Here is an 18,231-nt window from a genome sequence, read left to right on the forward strand (position 1 = left end):
TCTGGGGCTGTAACCCGAACGTGTTATTCTCTGGAATAACGTGCACAGAGACGTCAGGTTAACGCACATCTGAACTATCCTACTCGTCTGTGTGAGCGCGTCCATGTCTATACTACCGTGCCGAAATGACGTGAACGCTTCGATAAGATTTCTTCGCGAATAGCTATTAATGAATACGGCCCGTGGTAAAACTACATGTCTTTCTCTGACGGATGAGGAGTGTTGCCAGCCGCAGGCGGACCTAACCTTGCTCTGCAGGCAACTTCTCCGGCCGAGCGCCACTTGTCAAGTGGCGCTCGGCCGATGATGAGGAAAGAGCTAGAGGTGGGGATGTTGGCCATAAATGCACCTGATTGGCTATCCTACACGGGGGGACGGGAAAGGGGGTATAGAAAGACGAGCAATATAGAATGTGAAGCTCTGAGCAGTATACTTGCACGTGTGAATAGGGTTGAACAGGACGCAACAGGCTTTGGGCCATACACCGTATACCTTGGCCTGCTAGCCCGTCGACACGTCAGCTCTGCGTCATGGAGGAACTTGAGAAACTACACAACTAGTTTTGGCTTTGTGTTCCAGTGTGTGCCGGCGTAGCAGTCAACGAGGCGGCTGACAGACTCGGACGTGCACAGCGTTGGAGTTCAGGCCAACAAAGAAGGCACTGAAAAAAAAAAAAAGAGAGTCGTGAGAATGGCTGTCTTAAACAGCTACCGTTGGTTGTTACCTATACAGCGCACCGAAACTTGAGGGTCTAGTGGTTTTCAAAGAACTGAAACTGTCTATATTTTATCGGATCCGCATGGGGTTAGCGCAAACTCCAGCATGGCAGTGCAAGGCAGGATTTAATGTGCCATCGTCGTTTGTGTATTTTGTCAAGCCATCGGTGAAATTGATCGTTCCTTTTTTTTCTGGGGTCTGAATTTGATGCCGAGCATAAATCACTAGTAGGTACCCTGACGTTGACAGCGAGCCTGCACACAAGCGCCAGCGACATTGGGTTCCCTCGGTGACTTTGCACTTTTATGCTTTTGTCAGGTCCTCAACTGATCATTACACGATGGAAGGATGGGGGCAAGGATGAGGGGAATGTTTAACCTAGTGATTATTTGAGAATTTGGATAGTGACTCAGTAGGCATGGTGTGGTTGGACACAATAGATACGCTTGGGATTCGTGGCTGTGTACAATTCATACACGAAACGAACCTGTTCTCGAAAAAAGTTAGAAGCGGTCTGCTTGTTGTTTTTGAACATCATGAAGGCCGTACTCGAATGGCGTGTACAATATCCTGTGTATGGCTATGTATCTGTGCGTGATCTGCGGTGACTTCCGCCTCTCTCTCTCTCTCTCTCTCTCTCTCTCTCATATCTTTCTTTCCACCTCTCCGAGAATGAGTGGCCAAGGTGTCATTTTCATGAGAAACTTCCTAACACGATTATCTTTCTATATTGTGGCGTTCCTATGCACCCATGAAATAGTATTGTTGATTATAGTGCTGTGCAGAATACTGCACCTGCGCAGGTGATGTCAGTTACAAATGCACAGCACAAATGCAGTCTCGTTTTGTTTGTGCTTCAAGCAATCCGTGTTTTATCTCTTACCCTGTGTTAAAGTCATCAACAAGCCGCATTTTCATGACACTGCGGATGGCGCCAGGTCCAAGGACAGTGTTCATCACTGCAGTATACGCGTGAAAGCTAGCGCGAATCCCGCATAGTCTGACATTGTGCGACAGCACGCGCAGCTGGCTTTGGTCGTTATTGCGTGCAATCAAGAACAAATAGCCATAAATATACTTGACAGAAGGAATATGCACCTGGATTCTATATATCACGCACTATGCAGCCTCGAAAAGGGAAGTGACCTTTTATTCAACTGTATATTGACAGTTTTTCCGCGCACAAAGCAAGGCCGATCAAGTGGCATCGAACTCGGAGAGGTACTGAATGTGGAAAATGTGAATTTTATCGGTGACATTCGAGAAACCTACGCGTATTCTGACGCGTGGTTTGCAAAGAAGGAGGGGGGTTCACACCAAAACAGAATGATTAGTTTAGAATTAATTGATTGTTTGGATTCTTTATGAACATGCAACGATTCTTGTTCATAGATAGATAGATAGATAGATAGATAGATAGATAGATAGATAGATAGATAGATAGATAGATAGATAGATAGATAGATAGATAGATAGATAGATAGATAGATAGATAGATAGATAGATAGATAGATAGATAGATAGATAGATAGATAGATAGATAGATAGATAGATAGATAGATAGATAGATAGATAGATAGATAGATAGATAGATAGATAGATAGATAGATAGATAGATAGATAGATAGATAGATAGATAGATAGATAGATAGATAGATAGATAGATAGATAGATAGATAGATAGATAGATAGATAGATAGATAGATTAATTGATTGATTGATTGACATAACGGGGACACCGCGACAGCTTTAGAGTAGGCATCGTCGGTCAAACGCATTGAAGTCAAACGCAACCTGGTATACGTTGTATAGCGGTGTTTTAGACGTCTTTACTCAAATACTGGTCTTAGGGGCTGCATGTAGCCTCCCTATTCAGGCGAAGGCTATTTGCGGTGCTGAGGACAGAATGACAGAATGACTATTTTAGCATTTAAGAGAGAAAGTGATATGTTAGGGACTGTACGAAGCAGAATCTTGATTTAGAGCCTGGAATTCTTTTTGCAGAAATTGCCGAGAATCGATAAATAAAAAGAAACAGAAGCACAAAATTTAATATCCGTAACTCTGTAACTGTAAATCCGTAACTCCGTAACTGAATATATAAGAACATCCAAGGTGGACAAACTTGATATATGATATTACAAGTTATGTGAATTTGTAACAATGCCTACACGGGTTTTGAAGGGTTTTGCAAGAGGCCTACTTACAAATTGATGCGGCAATTCAAAATACTCTATAATAGATCAATTTTGTCCGCTTTAGGTGTACTAGAAGGCGCACTTTACACAATTGCGGCATCGTTTTTCATTGCCGAGTTACACAGTTGTACATTTGATAGTTTCGTCTTCTTTTACATAAACTGCAATTCTTTTTCTAAGAACACGGATGCACTAAACAAATGATTTGCTTGATACAGTCACTATATTTTAACATTTTTCTTTGAAATGCAGCCAACCTCGTCCAGTTCGGTGCAGTGGTTGCTGAGAAAAACGATTTTTCAGTTTCAGCGACGTCACACTGTGGGGACACGAGGACGTCACCGGTTTGTAGCGTGGCGGCCGTGAGAACAAGGGAAAACGGCGTTCGGTCTGAAATTTCAGGTCTTTCCGCGGCGCGTAGCGATGCAATACTTTGCAGACACGATCGTTATCGCGCAATGTAAGCTCTGCGCTTGTCAGCTCAAGAGGGCCAGACCTGGCGAGGCGCCCTTTAAGAGAATGCTTTAGCTCGGGCCCAACTCCGACGCGGCCTATTCGAATACACGTAAAACGCAGAAACGTTTCTGTGAAATCACCCCCGGACCGATTTTAATGAAATTTGTTGTATTTGAGAGAGAATGTCGAATTCTAGTGCCCGTGGGAAGCGCAATTTCTATTTAGGGCTCGAATCCTATGAAATAAATTTTCAAAGATACGAATTTTGAATATATAAAAGCGCGAAACTTACAAGTTAATAGCTCTGCATAAAGAATAGATATAAAGAACAGATATCGCGGTTCTGTAAACGCAATCCATTAGATCATTCAAAGCAGCCAAATTCGATATGTCAGTTTATATATTACGTGAATTCATTACGTTGTGTAGAAGGATTCTGCGAAAGCTGCATTTCCATATTACTACATATTTTAAATTATTGCGTGACGTATCAATGTTGTCCGCTATATATGTACTATTACACGCAATTCACGTAATTTTGATATCATTTTTCATTGCCGAGTTAGAGTTGTAAACTCGCTTGTTTCGTTTTCTGAAAATTTGCGATTTTTGCCATATTTAATAAAAATGTGACGACGTAAATAAAAAATTCGAGACCAACGGTCATTAGACTTCACTTTTTTCTTTTAAATACAATAAACATTGTCAAATTTGGTGCAGTGGTTGCCGAGAAAGACGAATTCTCCTATTACATTCATTTATATAGGAACACCCGAGCTAAACCTTCCTTTTAACATTTAAGCACAACGCTGAATATTGCTAACTGAAACATGAATGAATTTGACACAGAATTTCAGAATGTACTTCTTGAAGGGGGGCCGGGGCAAACACGATTTTCACGAAATCAATTACTAGTGTTACTATTTTTATTATTATTATTATCATCATCATCATTATTATTATTATTATTAGTAGTAGTAGTAGTAGTAGTAGTAGTAGTAGTAGTAGTAGTAGTTGTAGTAGTAGTAGTAGTAGTAGTAGTAGTAGTAGTAGTATTCAAGAAGGTCCGGAGAAAATAAAGCACTCGCCTACCTCCACACTCTCGATATAAGGCTGAGAAATACATTCGATTCTCGTTCCTTGCTTCCTATGGCAGGGCGCCTACGGCGAAGCAACGATATCAAGCGAGAACATTTGACCGAACGACAGAAGAAAAAAAAAGTTCACAGCAGTTTTTTTTTACCAAGCAATTCCTTTATTGCCTGCAAACACTTGGCATAACTCACGCTTGTTCGCTCGTTCTTCTCAAACGAAAACGCTCGTGGCAAATCTACGCGTTTACATGGAAAAAGAAAGACACGCACACAGACACGCAATAGCACTTTTGAAGTCAGGTAAGACCGACAATTGTTTTCTTTTTTTTTTCATTTCAGTACTACATAGCACCGAACAGTTGTTCTGCAGGAAAAAGTATTACCTGTGATTGGCGAACGCATCATTCAACATTTGCGCTTGCTAGAAATGCAAATCGCGCTGGCGCACACGTTAAAAATTGTAGACGCACAAAAAATAAAAACTCGAAGGCCGTGCAGGCGCCACTCTAAGAGTATGCCTCGAAAGTTATGTACACATATAGTACACATATGTATATATATGTGCATGACAGGATTGATGCACTCTTTAAACGAAACGTAAATGTCTATTCTTCTTTATGTACATATCTATACCCTACGTGCCGGCATAAATATCACCAAACGCAGCTCATAAGTATTAACAACAACAACAACAAAAGAAAGAAAAAAACGCTATTACGCGGGAGCATCCATATTTAAACTTGACCCTGGTAAGCAGACGTCATGGTTTCACAGAGTTACCCAAAATTTTTACCATGGTTCGTTACAGGTTTCTGTCTAACCCTAAACAATACGGATGTGTTTGAAAGGTTTCGCGAACGTGTTAAAACAAGAACGTTAAAAACGAAGTATCCAAGAACGGTCCTGTAAGAAAGCTAAGAAGTATAAATAGTTATGTCTGCAACGTATTTACAGTGCACGTAAGAGCAATAACGAAATATATTATTTAAAAGAAAAAAGAGCCATCTATATCTACGCGAAGACAAAACTGGCACAAGAAAAAAAAGACCAAGCAATTTATGAAAGAAGTAGACCTCGATTCAGGTACAAATATTTTACATCGATATCTTAATGAAGCGCTGATCTTTCTATCGCCGTGTTTTAAAATGTCAGAACCGAAAAATTTATTTCCATGCTCCGGGATGCAAATCGTAATACAACAAACAATCAAGCGCACGTTTCCAGCTAAAAGATAGCACTTCCCGAAGAATTTAAAAGGTTACACCACGAAAACGCATGCATAAAAAGCGGCAGGTCGGTGGTACTTCCCACTTTACGGTGATTAGCATTGGGCGTGAAATAGGTGGCTCAAGATCACCCGTGCTTTGTACATGTCATTTGATCTTCCGGCTCGCCGCGACATCGTCACCAGCACGGAGCCACTGCAAATTTTGAAATAAAACGAAATCGTACGACTAAATGCACACCAAGTATGAAACCTGTACAACATCTTCGATTCCCGTGTGTCGCACGTAGCAAGTTGAAGACGGACTTGAAACTTTTGTTCGTTAAGTTCAACAACAGAAACAGTTCTGCTTTGGTCAACACTTCTCGTTCCGTTTGACGCGTGGGGGTTGAACTGAACAGGAAAGAAAAGAAACGGAGAAATAATGCGTGAAGGCGTCGGTGAAAGTTGTGGTTGTTCCAGCGGGAAGGTCAGCTGCCTTCGTCGATACGACGCGTGATCTTCTTCCGTGAGTGCACTGACCATCAATTAGGGGTTGTGTCCACCGCATAAACAGTGGGTGCATCTGGTTGTACCCGAAGACAATCGTGTCAGAAACCCCCCACCCTCCCATTTTTCCCCCAACAGCACAAAATCACGGGGCCCGCATGCACCGTTCGGAACTGTTCGGACCAAAAAAAAACAATAAACTTCGTGAGGAGTCTATGTACAGATGAGAGTCGTTGCACAGTCGGTTGTCAACAACCGTGTTCCGACAACACGTCACACGGCACCAGGTTCCCATCCTTTCGTTGCTGTCGCTGCAGTCCCTACCGGCGGCTGGCAAGGGTGCGACGACATCGGGCATTTCACATTCACTCGTTCGGCGCACGTGCAAGCACGGCAACGTCGCCATCACCCGTCTGCCCGTCCTGGAAGCCGTTGGCACCGTAAAGCTGGCTTCCCCGGTTTGGTGTCCACCGCCGCGTTCGTCCGTCGCTAGGCGGCCCCCCGCTCTCAGAGTCACCAGCGTTCACCGGTGGCACGTCGGAAGAGCGGGACCGAACGAGCCCACCTACTCTGTCCTCAGAGGTGGCTGTTGCCCGAAGACGTCTGCTGCTGAGGCTTTCCGTTGGTTGCAGAACCATCAGCGGTGTGGTTGTAACACTGCTCCTGCGGCTTGTTGAGCTTGCTGTGCTGGGTGCCGTAGACGAAGTAACCCGTGAGCCCTGCGAAAAGAAACGCAGGTGCGAGTTGTCATGTGTGTTGAGTTGAGACAGAAGAGTCATGAACAGGAGGAGGAAGAGGAAGAAAAAGAAGTGATCAAGATGGATACCTGTAAATAAATGAGTGTATTTTAACTCGTACTTTATACAAGTTGAGGTGAAACGCTCGGGAAGTCTGTGTAGTCAGAAACAAGTAAGAACTGTCAGTGAGCAAGTCTTACTAGAATGGATGAGGTTTCGGACCTGTACGCGGTCTTCTTGCTTATAAAGCCAAAATCGGTCACGTACGACTTTCTTGTTAGCGAAAAAACCTGTAAATTGTTCCGTAAGGCCATTCGTTCCTTCAAAAAGATGGTGCGAGCAAGTTGCAAACGGCGTGCTGTTTTTGTGCACGCAAAATGGTTTCTGGATATAGGCTGCCATGAAAATGTTCTGCGATTCCTTCGCGGAGTGCTGCTACGCACTTCACCACAATGCACCGGGTTACATACCTGGGCTTCCTCCCGGCTGTGCTCATATTGGTACGAAGAAAGCGCATGATGATAATCACGTTCTCAATTCAGCTCACTTCATGACAGAGAAATAAAGAGGGCTTCATGTAAACGCGCAAACAACAAGGGACAAAGAAGGAAGCACACAAGACAGGCGCGGAACTTCAACAAGGGACAAAGAAGGAAACACACAAGACAGGCGCGGAACTTCAACTGCAGTGGCGCAAACAACAACTCCTTTGTTGTTTGCGCCATTACACGATGCATTCCAATATCGACCACCAACTAGCCCGCCTATCCCTGTTAGCAATAAAGAGACAAGTGAATAGAGTGATCTCAAAGTTTCTTTTTTTTTTTCAGGCTGTAGCTTTCTACAGTGCAACTTATGTGGACAAGAACTCGCACAACGGTGGCAATCATGCATATCCTGTGTTTGCATACGCGTTTTTTATTGCAATTATATGGACACTCCAGTCGCATTTCTGCCGTCGCCGCCGCCGTGATGTTCCGCATGAAGCCAAAGGGCGATACAATCGTCGTCGCGCGCCGTATGGTGTATGTGCGATTGAAAGCGTGCTAGGGCGAGCCGGCGAACGTGGTTCAATCTCGCGTGCGCAAGCGAGGAACGCAGGCTGGAAGCGTGCCCTCTCCTGTCGAGCGTGAGGCAGGGGGAGGGTTTGGCGAAAGAGGGGAGAGAGATTCTTGTTTGGGAAGGAAGAAACATGGGGTAAAGTGCAGCGCAGTAACTGTCCCTCAGATGAGGACACCTCAACCGCGCTGCACGGGGGGGATGGGGTGGAAAAGAGTGGTGGAAGAGACAGGGAAGCAGGTGCATCCTTCTCCGGTGGCTGCTAGGTTGCCTCGATGTCCTCCTCCTTACCGTTCCGCATGGCTGAGTAAGGTCGACGGCTCGTTGAATGTCTAAAGAAACACCTATTGTGACATTTACCCTAGCTCGTTCATGTTTAACATGGGTAACGATATCCAAAATTGCATCCCTGGTGCATCGCCGCCTTCGAAATCCTGTCATGTGATCGTGAAGTGCTTCTGTTTGCTTACACCCCCACTGCAGCCTAGTGTCGATCATTTTCTCCGTGACCTTGCATAAACAGCTTGTCAGACTCACAGGACGAAAAGACTCAAGAGAAAGAGAAGTTTTGCCGGGCTCCCATATAGGTATGACATGTGCAATTTTCCAAGAGTGAGGGACAGTCTATTCTTTCACGAGTCGTTGAGTAATTCCAAATATGCCAAACGACCGTTAGTTCCCATGTTTAGCAACATACGTGCTTAATGAAATCTGGACCTGCAGCAGTCACTTTCTTCCTGCAGCAGTCACTTTCTTACAAGAAGCAAGCGCACAGTTCAGCTTAACTATAGAGAATTCGTAGTCGGGTTTGTGAGAAAGAAAGCTATACGAGTTGAAGAAACAGTTGTCCTTGCCCGGGCATCGAACCCGGGACCAACGACTTTCCTAGCGGTCGCTCTACGATCTGAGGTAACCAGGAGGCTAGCGTAGCACCAAGCGAGGCCAAATTAATCAACAACTCGATGCACAGGCAAACTGAATATGAAAAAGATCTCTTTTACGGAATCCCAAAAGGTGGAGGAAGCGTCAAGAAAGGAAAACATTCTTGAGAGAGATTCATTGAAGGAAGAAGCTTTGTACTGCCGTTTTGTGGATAACAATTCTTCCTTTCATGAATCTTCGTCCGCCTAGCGGGCTTGCGCAGAAATTATTTACCTAAATTAAGCTACAAATTCAGTGTTTCGCACTGATGCCTTGTTTTAAACAGTACAGGGGCATGTATGAACAGTTATAGTAATATCGTTGATGCTTGTTTATAGCGTTTCGATCACATTTATGCATATATAAGACGTTCGAGGAGTGGGGTGGCCAGCCCCACCTACAGGCACCAGCATTTTCTTTGCGACATCTTGTATACGAAATGAAAAAATACAGAATAACGCCATTTGACTCACCTATAGCTACCCATACAAGAAGACGAAGCCAGGTCAGTCCGTGCAGGGTCGTCAGTAAAATGGTGTTGACCACGATGCTCAGAATGGGAAGGAAGGGCACAAACGGCATCTGCGGGGATCAAAAGAACATCAGGATTGTAAGCTTGCCACAGACGCCGGGAAAGTGACCAGAACTGGGCACTGACGCTATCATTCGCAACTGAAACGGGCTACACTTAAAAAATCGCGAACAGTTTGGCAAGCTCGCTTGGTTTCATACCTCGAACAACGAATGCAAGAGAGCTAGGGCTGGAAAGGAAGCAGATTGATTCGCAACTATCCCCGGCTAAGTAGTGGTACGGGATTTTGATCTGGGCAGCCCCGATTTGGACACCACCTATTTCTCTCGAAAGGGTGTCTGCCTTTTCGCTTAGCTTTTCGAGGCCCACGTCGTTAAGTTTTCTTCTGTAAAGAGTAAAGATTGGTGCTTCCATATCGTAGAAAGGCACGTGCCATGGACGTCTCCGTCTCAGCTGTAGCTGGTGGCTCACGGCGCATGGAAACGCGGATAAGAACGGCAGTGGCACCTTGCGCGCGTTCCTTCTGCGAGTCCCTTGTACCGGGCGTTGGCTGCAGTGCCATTCATCGTGCGAACGGCGGCGGTAGAATAACTAACTAACCAACTAACTAACCAACCAACTAACCAACTAACTAACAAACAAACAAACAAACAAACAAACAAACAAACAAACAAACAAACAAACAAACAAACAAAAACAAACAAACAAAAACAAACAAAAACAAACAAAAACAAACAAAAACAAACAAAAACAAACAAAAACAAACAAAAACGAACGAACGAACGAACGAACGAACGAACGAACGAACGAACGAACGAACGAACGAACGAACGAACGAACGAACGAACGAACGAACGAACGAACGAACGAACGAACGAACGAACGAACGAACGAACGAACGAACGAACGAACGAACGAACGAACGAACGAACGAACGAACGAACGAACGAACGAACGAACGAACGAACGAACGAACGAACGAACGAACGAACGAACGAACGAACGAACGAACGAACGAACGAACGAACGAACGAACGAACGAACGAACGAACGAACGAACGAACGAACGAACGAACGAACGAACGAACGAACGAACGAACGAACGAACGAACGAACGAACGAACGAACGAACGAACGAACGAACGAACGAACGAACGAACGAACGAACGAACGAACGAACGAACGAACGAACGAACGAACGAACGAACGAACGAACGAACGAACGAACGAACGAACGAACGAACGAACGAACGAACGAACGAACGAACGAACGAACGAACGAACGAACGAACGAACGAACGAACGAACGAACGAACGAACGAACGAACGAACGAACGAACGAACGAACGAACGAACGAACGAACGAACGAACGAACGAACGAACGAACGAACGAACGAACGAACGAACGAACGAACGAACGAACGAACGAACGAACGAACGAACGAACGAACGAACGAACGAACGAACGAACGAACGAACGAACGAACGAACGAACGAACGAACGAACGAACGAACGAACGAACGAACGAACGAACGAACGAACGAACGAACGAACGAACGAACGAACGAACGAACGAACGAACGAACGAACGAACGAACGAACGAACGAACGAACGAACGAACGAACGAACGAACGAACGAACGAACGAACGAACGAACGAACGAACGAACGAACGAACGAACGAACGAACGAACGAACGAACGAACGAACGAACGAACGAACGAACGAACGAACGAACGAACGAACGAACGAACGAACGAACGAACGAACGAACGAACGAACGAACGAACGAACGAACGAACGAACGAACGAACGAACGAACGAACGAACGAACGAACGAACGAACGAACGAACGAACGAACGAACGAACGAACGAACGAACGAACGAACGAACGAACGAACGAACGAACGAACGAACGAACGAACGAACGAACGAACGAACGAACGAACGAACGAACGAACGAACGAACGAACGAACGAACGAACGAACGAACGAACGAACGAACGAACGAACGAACGAACGAACGAACGAACGAACGAACGAACGAACGAACGAACGAACGAACGAACGAACGAACGAACGAACGAACGAACGAACGAACGAACGAACGAACGAACGAACGAACGAACGAACGAACGAACGAACGAACGAACGAACGAACGAACGAACGAACGAACGAACGAACGAACGAACGAACGAACGAACGAACGAACGAACGAACGAACGAACGAACGAACGAACGAACGTACATACGTACGTGGCGCATTAAGTCAACGCACCTTGTACCGCTGGATGGTGACGACCTGCTCGTGGATGGAGATGAGAAAGCACAGGGCCAGCAGGACGAGCACGAGCACCACGAGCACGAGCACCGCCCACCAGACGCCGGCGGAAATCTCGGCCCACAGGCTCTGGGCGTAGAAGCCCAGCACCAGCGTCACCACCACGATGCCGCACACGCTGAGCGAGATGATCAGGTCCGTGGTCACGCCGCCCAGCACGGAGGACATGAACTGGAACCGCGGCAGAAGCCGGTTGTAGGCGACGTTGGACGCGGCGCCGGCCGGGCCGCCCGAGGAACCGTTCGCCGGCGGCTTCTCGGTGAGCGAGCCCATCTCCAAGACCTCCTGCGCGGTCGATGTACGAGAAGAAGCACTGGTCAGTCAAGTCTTTTGCGATAAGTGGGGATATTTATTTATTTGCAGTGGCCGCTATGGCCCAAGCGGAATGCTGTTGCACGATTGGGGACTCAATAACTGGTTACGTACAGACGGTGATGAACTTGCGTACGTACGTACACACGATAGTGAATATTACGAACTTGGTCAACAGTTAAGCAAAACAAGAAGTGCAAGTGAAATGATAAGCAAAACAAGCAGTACAATGCACATCTGTGGCGTAAAAAGTATGATAGTAAAATAAAAACATCGATTGCCGCACTCAGTTCTTCTTTACTGAATAAATAAGCTCGAGCAGCCTTTTCGAAAGAGCGTCAACAGGGGTATAGTTTACAAGCTCTTGTGGCAACATAGTATTTCCGCTCTGGCAATACGTGTTAGTGTGCAATCTGCGATATTCTGTACCAGATGACGGTGTATAACGACGTACAGACTGCCTTTTCCTGTCCCTATTGTGGGTAGTGTTTTAAACTCTGCAATGTCTTTAGACCATCTATCCACGTCTGTACACGCAGAGTTCCTTCACTAAAGGCTAAGATGCTAAATTATCCGTGTATTAGTGTGCTCGCGTGAATACGTCTTGGCTATTCACTGAAATGCACGTTCTGGTAACCGTATTTTTTTCTCAATTCTCAAAAGCGGCGAGTGGAGCATCCTGGACACGACGGCAGTAGCATGAAAATTTGCAAGAAAAATGTTTAAGTGTTCGAATTTTCGTGCCACTTTCTTCATGTCTCTTCCCAAACTAACCCAGCAATCTGTTAGCGTATACATTTGCTGCCTCAGTTCTTCCACAGTAGCCCATTTTGAGAGCAGATAACGGCAGAAGCGTCTCTTTTAATGGGTACCTCTCCTGATTGAATTTTCCCCTTAAGCTTTTTAACTTCCCCCAAAGCAACCGACCACAAGGTCGCCTAAGTGTACCTTACAGGGACCATCTAGTCCTTTCTGTATGAGCATGGGCTGAATATTAATCCAACCTACTTACAAAATAAATCGAATAGGCCCGTGCCCTCCTTATGATGGCAAGAAAGAAAGGGTCTACGAAATATTTAGACACGGCGTGGTGTGGGTGAGTGCGAATAAAGTGAGTGACAACAGCGGATAGCGGCTGCCTGCAACCACGTGACACTAAAGCTGGAAGACAGTGATCCCCATACGCTTTCCTCGCCATAATAATCACACAAGAGCCAGTATACAAACTATAGAGCACCAAGGTTATGGTTCTTGCACAATACACCACACAAGTATTAACTTGCTTCTTCGTGACAATGTCCTGAGACGATGGTCACCAACCATACGTGAAGAAGACGTTAGTCGTTGCGGTCACACAGCTCACGACATATGTCTGTTGTTCCTACCGTTAGGTAGGAATTTTAAAACACTTTTGAAGCACAGATCCTTGGACCGTCGCCCAGCGGGTGACTGACGCAGGGAGCAAAGAGAGCGTTACTACAGCACTTCAAATCCATATGCTTCTTCGACCGTTTATAAACTTTACATCATCACGTGTGCGTGCACAAATGATGCACTTTCCCTCCCGTTTTTCTCGCCTTGTCACCGTATCCCCTTCGCTGACCGCAGGGTAGCAAACCGGAGGTGCGTCAGGTTATAACCTCCCCATCTTTCGTCTCTTCTCTCCTTTTAGTGCAAGAAGAAGCAGGAAGTTTTGAAAATGATTAAACCATTTCAAACTCTTCCTCCATGAATATGCACCAGGGCTGCGAGAGACGTTTAACAAGGGTGTCCAGATTAATGGTCACAACAAATTTATATTTGCATTGGCATCATGCTCGCGACCATTAAAAAAAAAAGTTTAGTTGATGTATCACCCGCGGTCGTGGCTTCTGCGTTCCGATTAACGTAGGAATGTGATTTCGTGGCTAGGAAACGAGCCCGACGCCTAGGCCTAAGTCACTCCACGGGTAATGCCGCATCGGGGTGTGCGAGATCACTGCTCTATGATAAAAGGCGGAAGCGTAACACGAGCAAGGCTTGACTGAGTGCGCGCACCTTCTTGGCCGGCTCCCTGTACCGGAAGATGATGATGCCGCCGCTGACGACGAGGTAGGCGAACAGCGTCCCGATGGACATCATCTCGACCAGGGTCTCGATGTCCAGGATGACCGCCAGCAGGCCGGCCAGCGCCGAGAACACGTACATGGCGACGAGGGGGATCTTGGTGCTCTTGTTGACCATGCCGAACATGTGCATGATGAGGCCGTCGTCAGCCATGGCGTACGCTATCCTGGTGAGAGCGTACAGCGTGCCGATGAGCACCGTGGACATCCCGCACAGGGCGCCGATGATCACGACGATCTGCGAAGACCGTCCAAAAGAGAAAGAGAGAGAAAGAAACGTTTAGTATACGAAACAGTGTCCCGAGCGAGGACGGGCATCACCCCAAGGTGGGAAGGCTCCTTAGTCCAGGAACCCTAAGGAGCCTTGCCACCTTAGGGTGGTGCCCGTCCTAAGAAAAGAAAAAAATTAAAGGAACATGTGGTGAGGAAGCGGTCACTGGAACAAAGCAGTCGGTCAGGGAAAACGAGCAGTTTGTTGTGAACGTTCAAGCTCGCGCTTGGCCGCCTGTTGTTATCAGTTGTTTTGAAAACGCATACACATTTCACGGGAAAGGGAAAGAGCAGGAGGGGGTTGGCAACTGCCAGAGGAAGGGGCACAACGCCTGCCTACTCGCCCTGCAGGAAACGTGGAACAACACATGTCACCGGTGTATAATCGCATAAATAGTGACATCAAGGGTGTCTCAACTCTCGTGCACCAAGATTTAAAAATATTCGTACGCCACTTAGCTAGGTAATGTTCTTTGCCGTCGCATAAAGAAACTCAGATTTTTTTTTTGCATTTCGTCTAATTAGATAGTCTTAAATATAACGAATCAACTTCGGAAATATTATAATTAGATAAAACGCGTCAATGAGAAAATTGTACAGCAGCATGAAAAACTTCAGATGCAGCTTTTTGTTGCTCAATACCTGCTACATAAAAGCGTTTTTCAGAGCGTGAAAGTAGCCCTGAGTACGCGCAAAATTGTCGCGCGACTGGCCTCTGGAGGCACTTTGCTTGTATTCGCGCGCTTCTTTCAAGTTCGTAAAAAAAAAAACGCACTCTTTTATGTAGCATCTATTGAGCAACAGAAAGCTGTATCGGGAGTTTCTCATGCTGCTCTACAATTTTCTCATTGACACTTTTCAGCGAATTAGACTTTTTGAGAAGTCAATTAATTAATTAATACAGATTACTCAATTAGCCGGAATGCGAAGAATTATCTGAGTACCTCCAAGCGACCACCAACAACAGTGCCCTTGTTCCGTCCAGCCACGTGGCGTTTGCATATTTTTTTAAGATCTTGACGCATGATAGTTGGGACACCCCTGTATAGACTTTGTTTCAAGCTCTGCTATATGTCTGTATTCTGCGGTGGCTAGTGTCCATATGCGTAAGCGCATCCATGCATACATGTGCCTAAGTTATTGTGTGCCCTTTTCAAAGGTGCATCTACGCGCGTGATAAGAACTAAAATTCGTCTTGGAGGTGCCGTAGCAGCTCTGGCGCACTGAAGCGGTGTACGGAGGCGAAGGATAATCTCCAGGGGCCTTCCTCGGTCGCCTCCGGGCGCGTTACAAGTCCTTAACTTCACTGCTCGAGTAGCACTCTTAGCCACGTGACATCAGAGGTGCGATCTTGTACGCGTTCCAAAATAGAACGGAGGCGGTTCGTTCTTTACGTCACGAAATAGGCGGTATGTTCCGTTCCGTTCGTCCGATAGCAGACGACACGGAATGATTGATAGCAGATATCACGCCGCAATTGACGTCATGGCGTTCGGCACGGTTCAAATTGACGAATCGTATTTGGCTTGGTGGAACGAACCGCCTCCGTTCTATTTTGGAACGCGTACAAGATCGCACCCCTGGTTCCAAAAAATTTTTGAAATAGATCGCACACGATGGGATTTCGTGCTAATTCCGAAGCTCCTTTCTGATCCTTGATGTGCTGGCGACGTGATACAACTCTCTTGACTGCACTGCTCGAACGTAACATTTGGACACGTGACTAACTCATCAGGGGAAGTTCTGAGAAGGGTCGTACACAGGGGGAATTTTTACAATCATATTGCTAAGCTAAGGAGCGCACCGCCGTTTTTCTTTTGGAGGACCGCTGCAAACCAGTTCATTCGCCTTGCGTTATGGGCTAAGCTGCATTGGAGCGTGCAAGAAGTCGGATCAATTCATCAACCGCTATTGCCCCCCCCCCCCCCCCCCAAAAAAAAGCTGTTCTGTGTGGAAGCAGCTATCAATAAAACTAAAGGCCGTATAGACTTTCACGTCGTGGTTTCTTCTCTATATTGAATGCGTCGAAGAGTGTCAAAGACTCACACAGTGCGAAGCATGCCTATAGCATTGCCTTCAGCAAAAACGAATGAACCTAAAAACGAATTTGTGGTGGAGACCGAACGCTTCGAAATGGTATCCGGGGTTTTAATCAAACAAGATTTTTTTTTTCGAGTACCTTCAACACATTATTGTCCGTCCGCTGTGGGCACAATCCACATCGAATAATTCCAGAAAGCTTTGGCCGGCACCACTAGACAACGGCGACGACGTGTGTCCCTGAGTTTTTTATCGGCGGTATTAAATTTTCACTGAGGAAACATTCAAGAAGTCACGTAAGTAATGCAACACGAAGAATGGTTAATCCGCCAAAAACTACTTTTCTGCGAGCAGCGGGACTTGCACGTTCGAGCGCACTTGCTCGGTAAGTCATCCACGCAAATAGCAACGCTATGCAATGACGATGCGAAGGACTTCAGGTCACCACGAAATAATGGCATTCTTCTCTTCGTGCTTCTCTGGCATGCAACTTGCACTGACAGTTGTCACGCAAATTTGAGCGCTGGTGGCCGATCTCGGTCAGACACGTCACCAGTAAGCTATGCCAGACTCGATAACGCCACAGCTGTCGACGTCAGGTAAGGCAGGGGACGACAAAACAGTTGGCTTATAGTGACTACCAAAGAGGACGACAGCATAAATAAAAAGTGAGCTGATGTGCTGATAGTGGACTGCCGCAGCTGTGCATGAAGTGAAAGGAATTACAGCCGTGCCAAGGTATTCACAACAATGCGGCACTTGAGCAATGCTGGGCAAACTGAGGACCAACTGGCTGGAAATGCGTGGACCACGCATCTCCTGGTGATTCTGAAACAGAAAGCCTCGAAATAGCCTTTTTTTTATTCTGTTATGTGCACACAGAAGGATCCAGCTAGTAGATTAATTAGTCCAGACATATAACAGAGTTTGAAACGCAGTGTACACAGGTGTCCCAACTATCATGCACCGAGATTTTAAAAAGATACGCAAATTCCACGTAGCTGGACGGAACCGGGGTAATGTTGTTTAATTAATTAATTCATTCATTCATACCTAGTACGGTAAGAAACAGACAAAAATAATACAGGGAACTGGAATGCTATGTGATGCGCTTTGCAAACAGTACAATTCGCTCGTTCACGGACTTAGGAGAGCGAGATACGAAACGCGAAACTGTTCTTTTTATTCAGTTTATATGGAGAAATAGTGTATCATAACAAGCAATCCACCTCATAATACGAAGAAAACGTGTGATAAATGCATCTCGCGGAAGTTCAATTTCACACTGCAGTTGTTAACATAAAAGTTTATGATAAAATTTTGATACTACTGAGGCGAGCGGTTCTTTATTTACTGGTTTTTCCGAGATAACCAAAATACGAGCTTACGAGCTGATTTATTGCGCTGAGACAAGGGGAACACTTATTTCTTTCCCCGTTTTCATTAGTAACGGTCATTACGAGGCGATACGAAAGAAGCGACCACAAAAAAAAAGAAGAAAAAAGAAGCAATGTTCCTTCTTCGCAATGTCGGAACCATCAGAACAAAACAAAAAAGCCCAGCAGACGTCGGGGAATGTGAAGCCTATCGCCAGCGCAGAGTGAAGCTGCCGGCTACATATGTTTCGATTGATATCATAGTGAACTTGAAGCGTCCGAACTATCCTGTTACAATAAAAAGCTGCGTCATGCAGCCAAAAAAACGAAAAGCGTGTCAAAATAACTCCCGGAA

The 18,231-nt window shown here is 45.8% G+C and overlaps 1 protein-coding gene across 6 annotated transcripts in view; it reads right to left on the reverse strand.

Annotated features, from left to right (window-relative positions):
* Positions 1 to 4,603: 4,603 nt before the first annotated feature.
* LOC139056179 (cationic amino acid transporter 4-like) overlaps positions 4,604 to 18,231 on the reverse strand; it is a 184,298-nt gene continuing 170,670 nt past the window's right edge. For all 6 annotated transcript variants that reach the window (XM_070534173.1, XM_070534171.1, XM_070534172.1 and 3 more), the window contains exons 3-6: positions 14,123 to 14,428; positions 11,711 to 12,058; positions 9,370 to 9,478; positions 4,604 to 6,898 (exon numbers count right to left, since the gene is read on the reverse strand). In XM_070534173.1, the coding sequence (XP_070390274.1) occupies positions 6,756 to 6,898; positions 9,370 to 9,478; positions 11,711 to 12,058; positions 14,123 to 14,428 (906 nt within the window). In that variant the 3' untranslated portion in view covers positions 4,604 to 6,755. The remainder of the gene's footprint in view (positions 6,899 to 9,369; positions 9,479 to 11,710; positions 12,059 to 14,122; positions 14,429 to 18,231) is intronic.

Source organism: Dermacentor albipictus, chromosome 2, assembly GCF_038994185.2.
Source record: "Dermacentor albipictus isolate Rhodes 1998 colony chromosome 2, USDA_Dalb.pri_finalv2, whole genome shotgun sequence".
Classification (NCBI taxonomy): Eukaryota; Metazoa; Arthropoda; class Arachnida; order Ixodida; family Ixodidae; genus Dermacentor; species Dermacentor albipictus.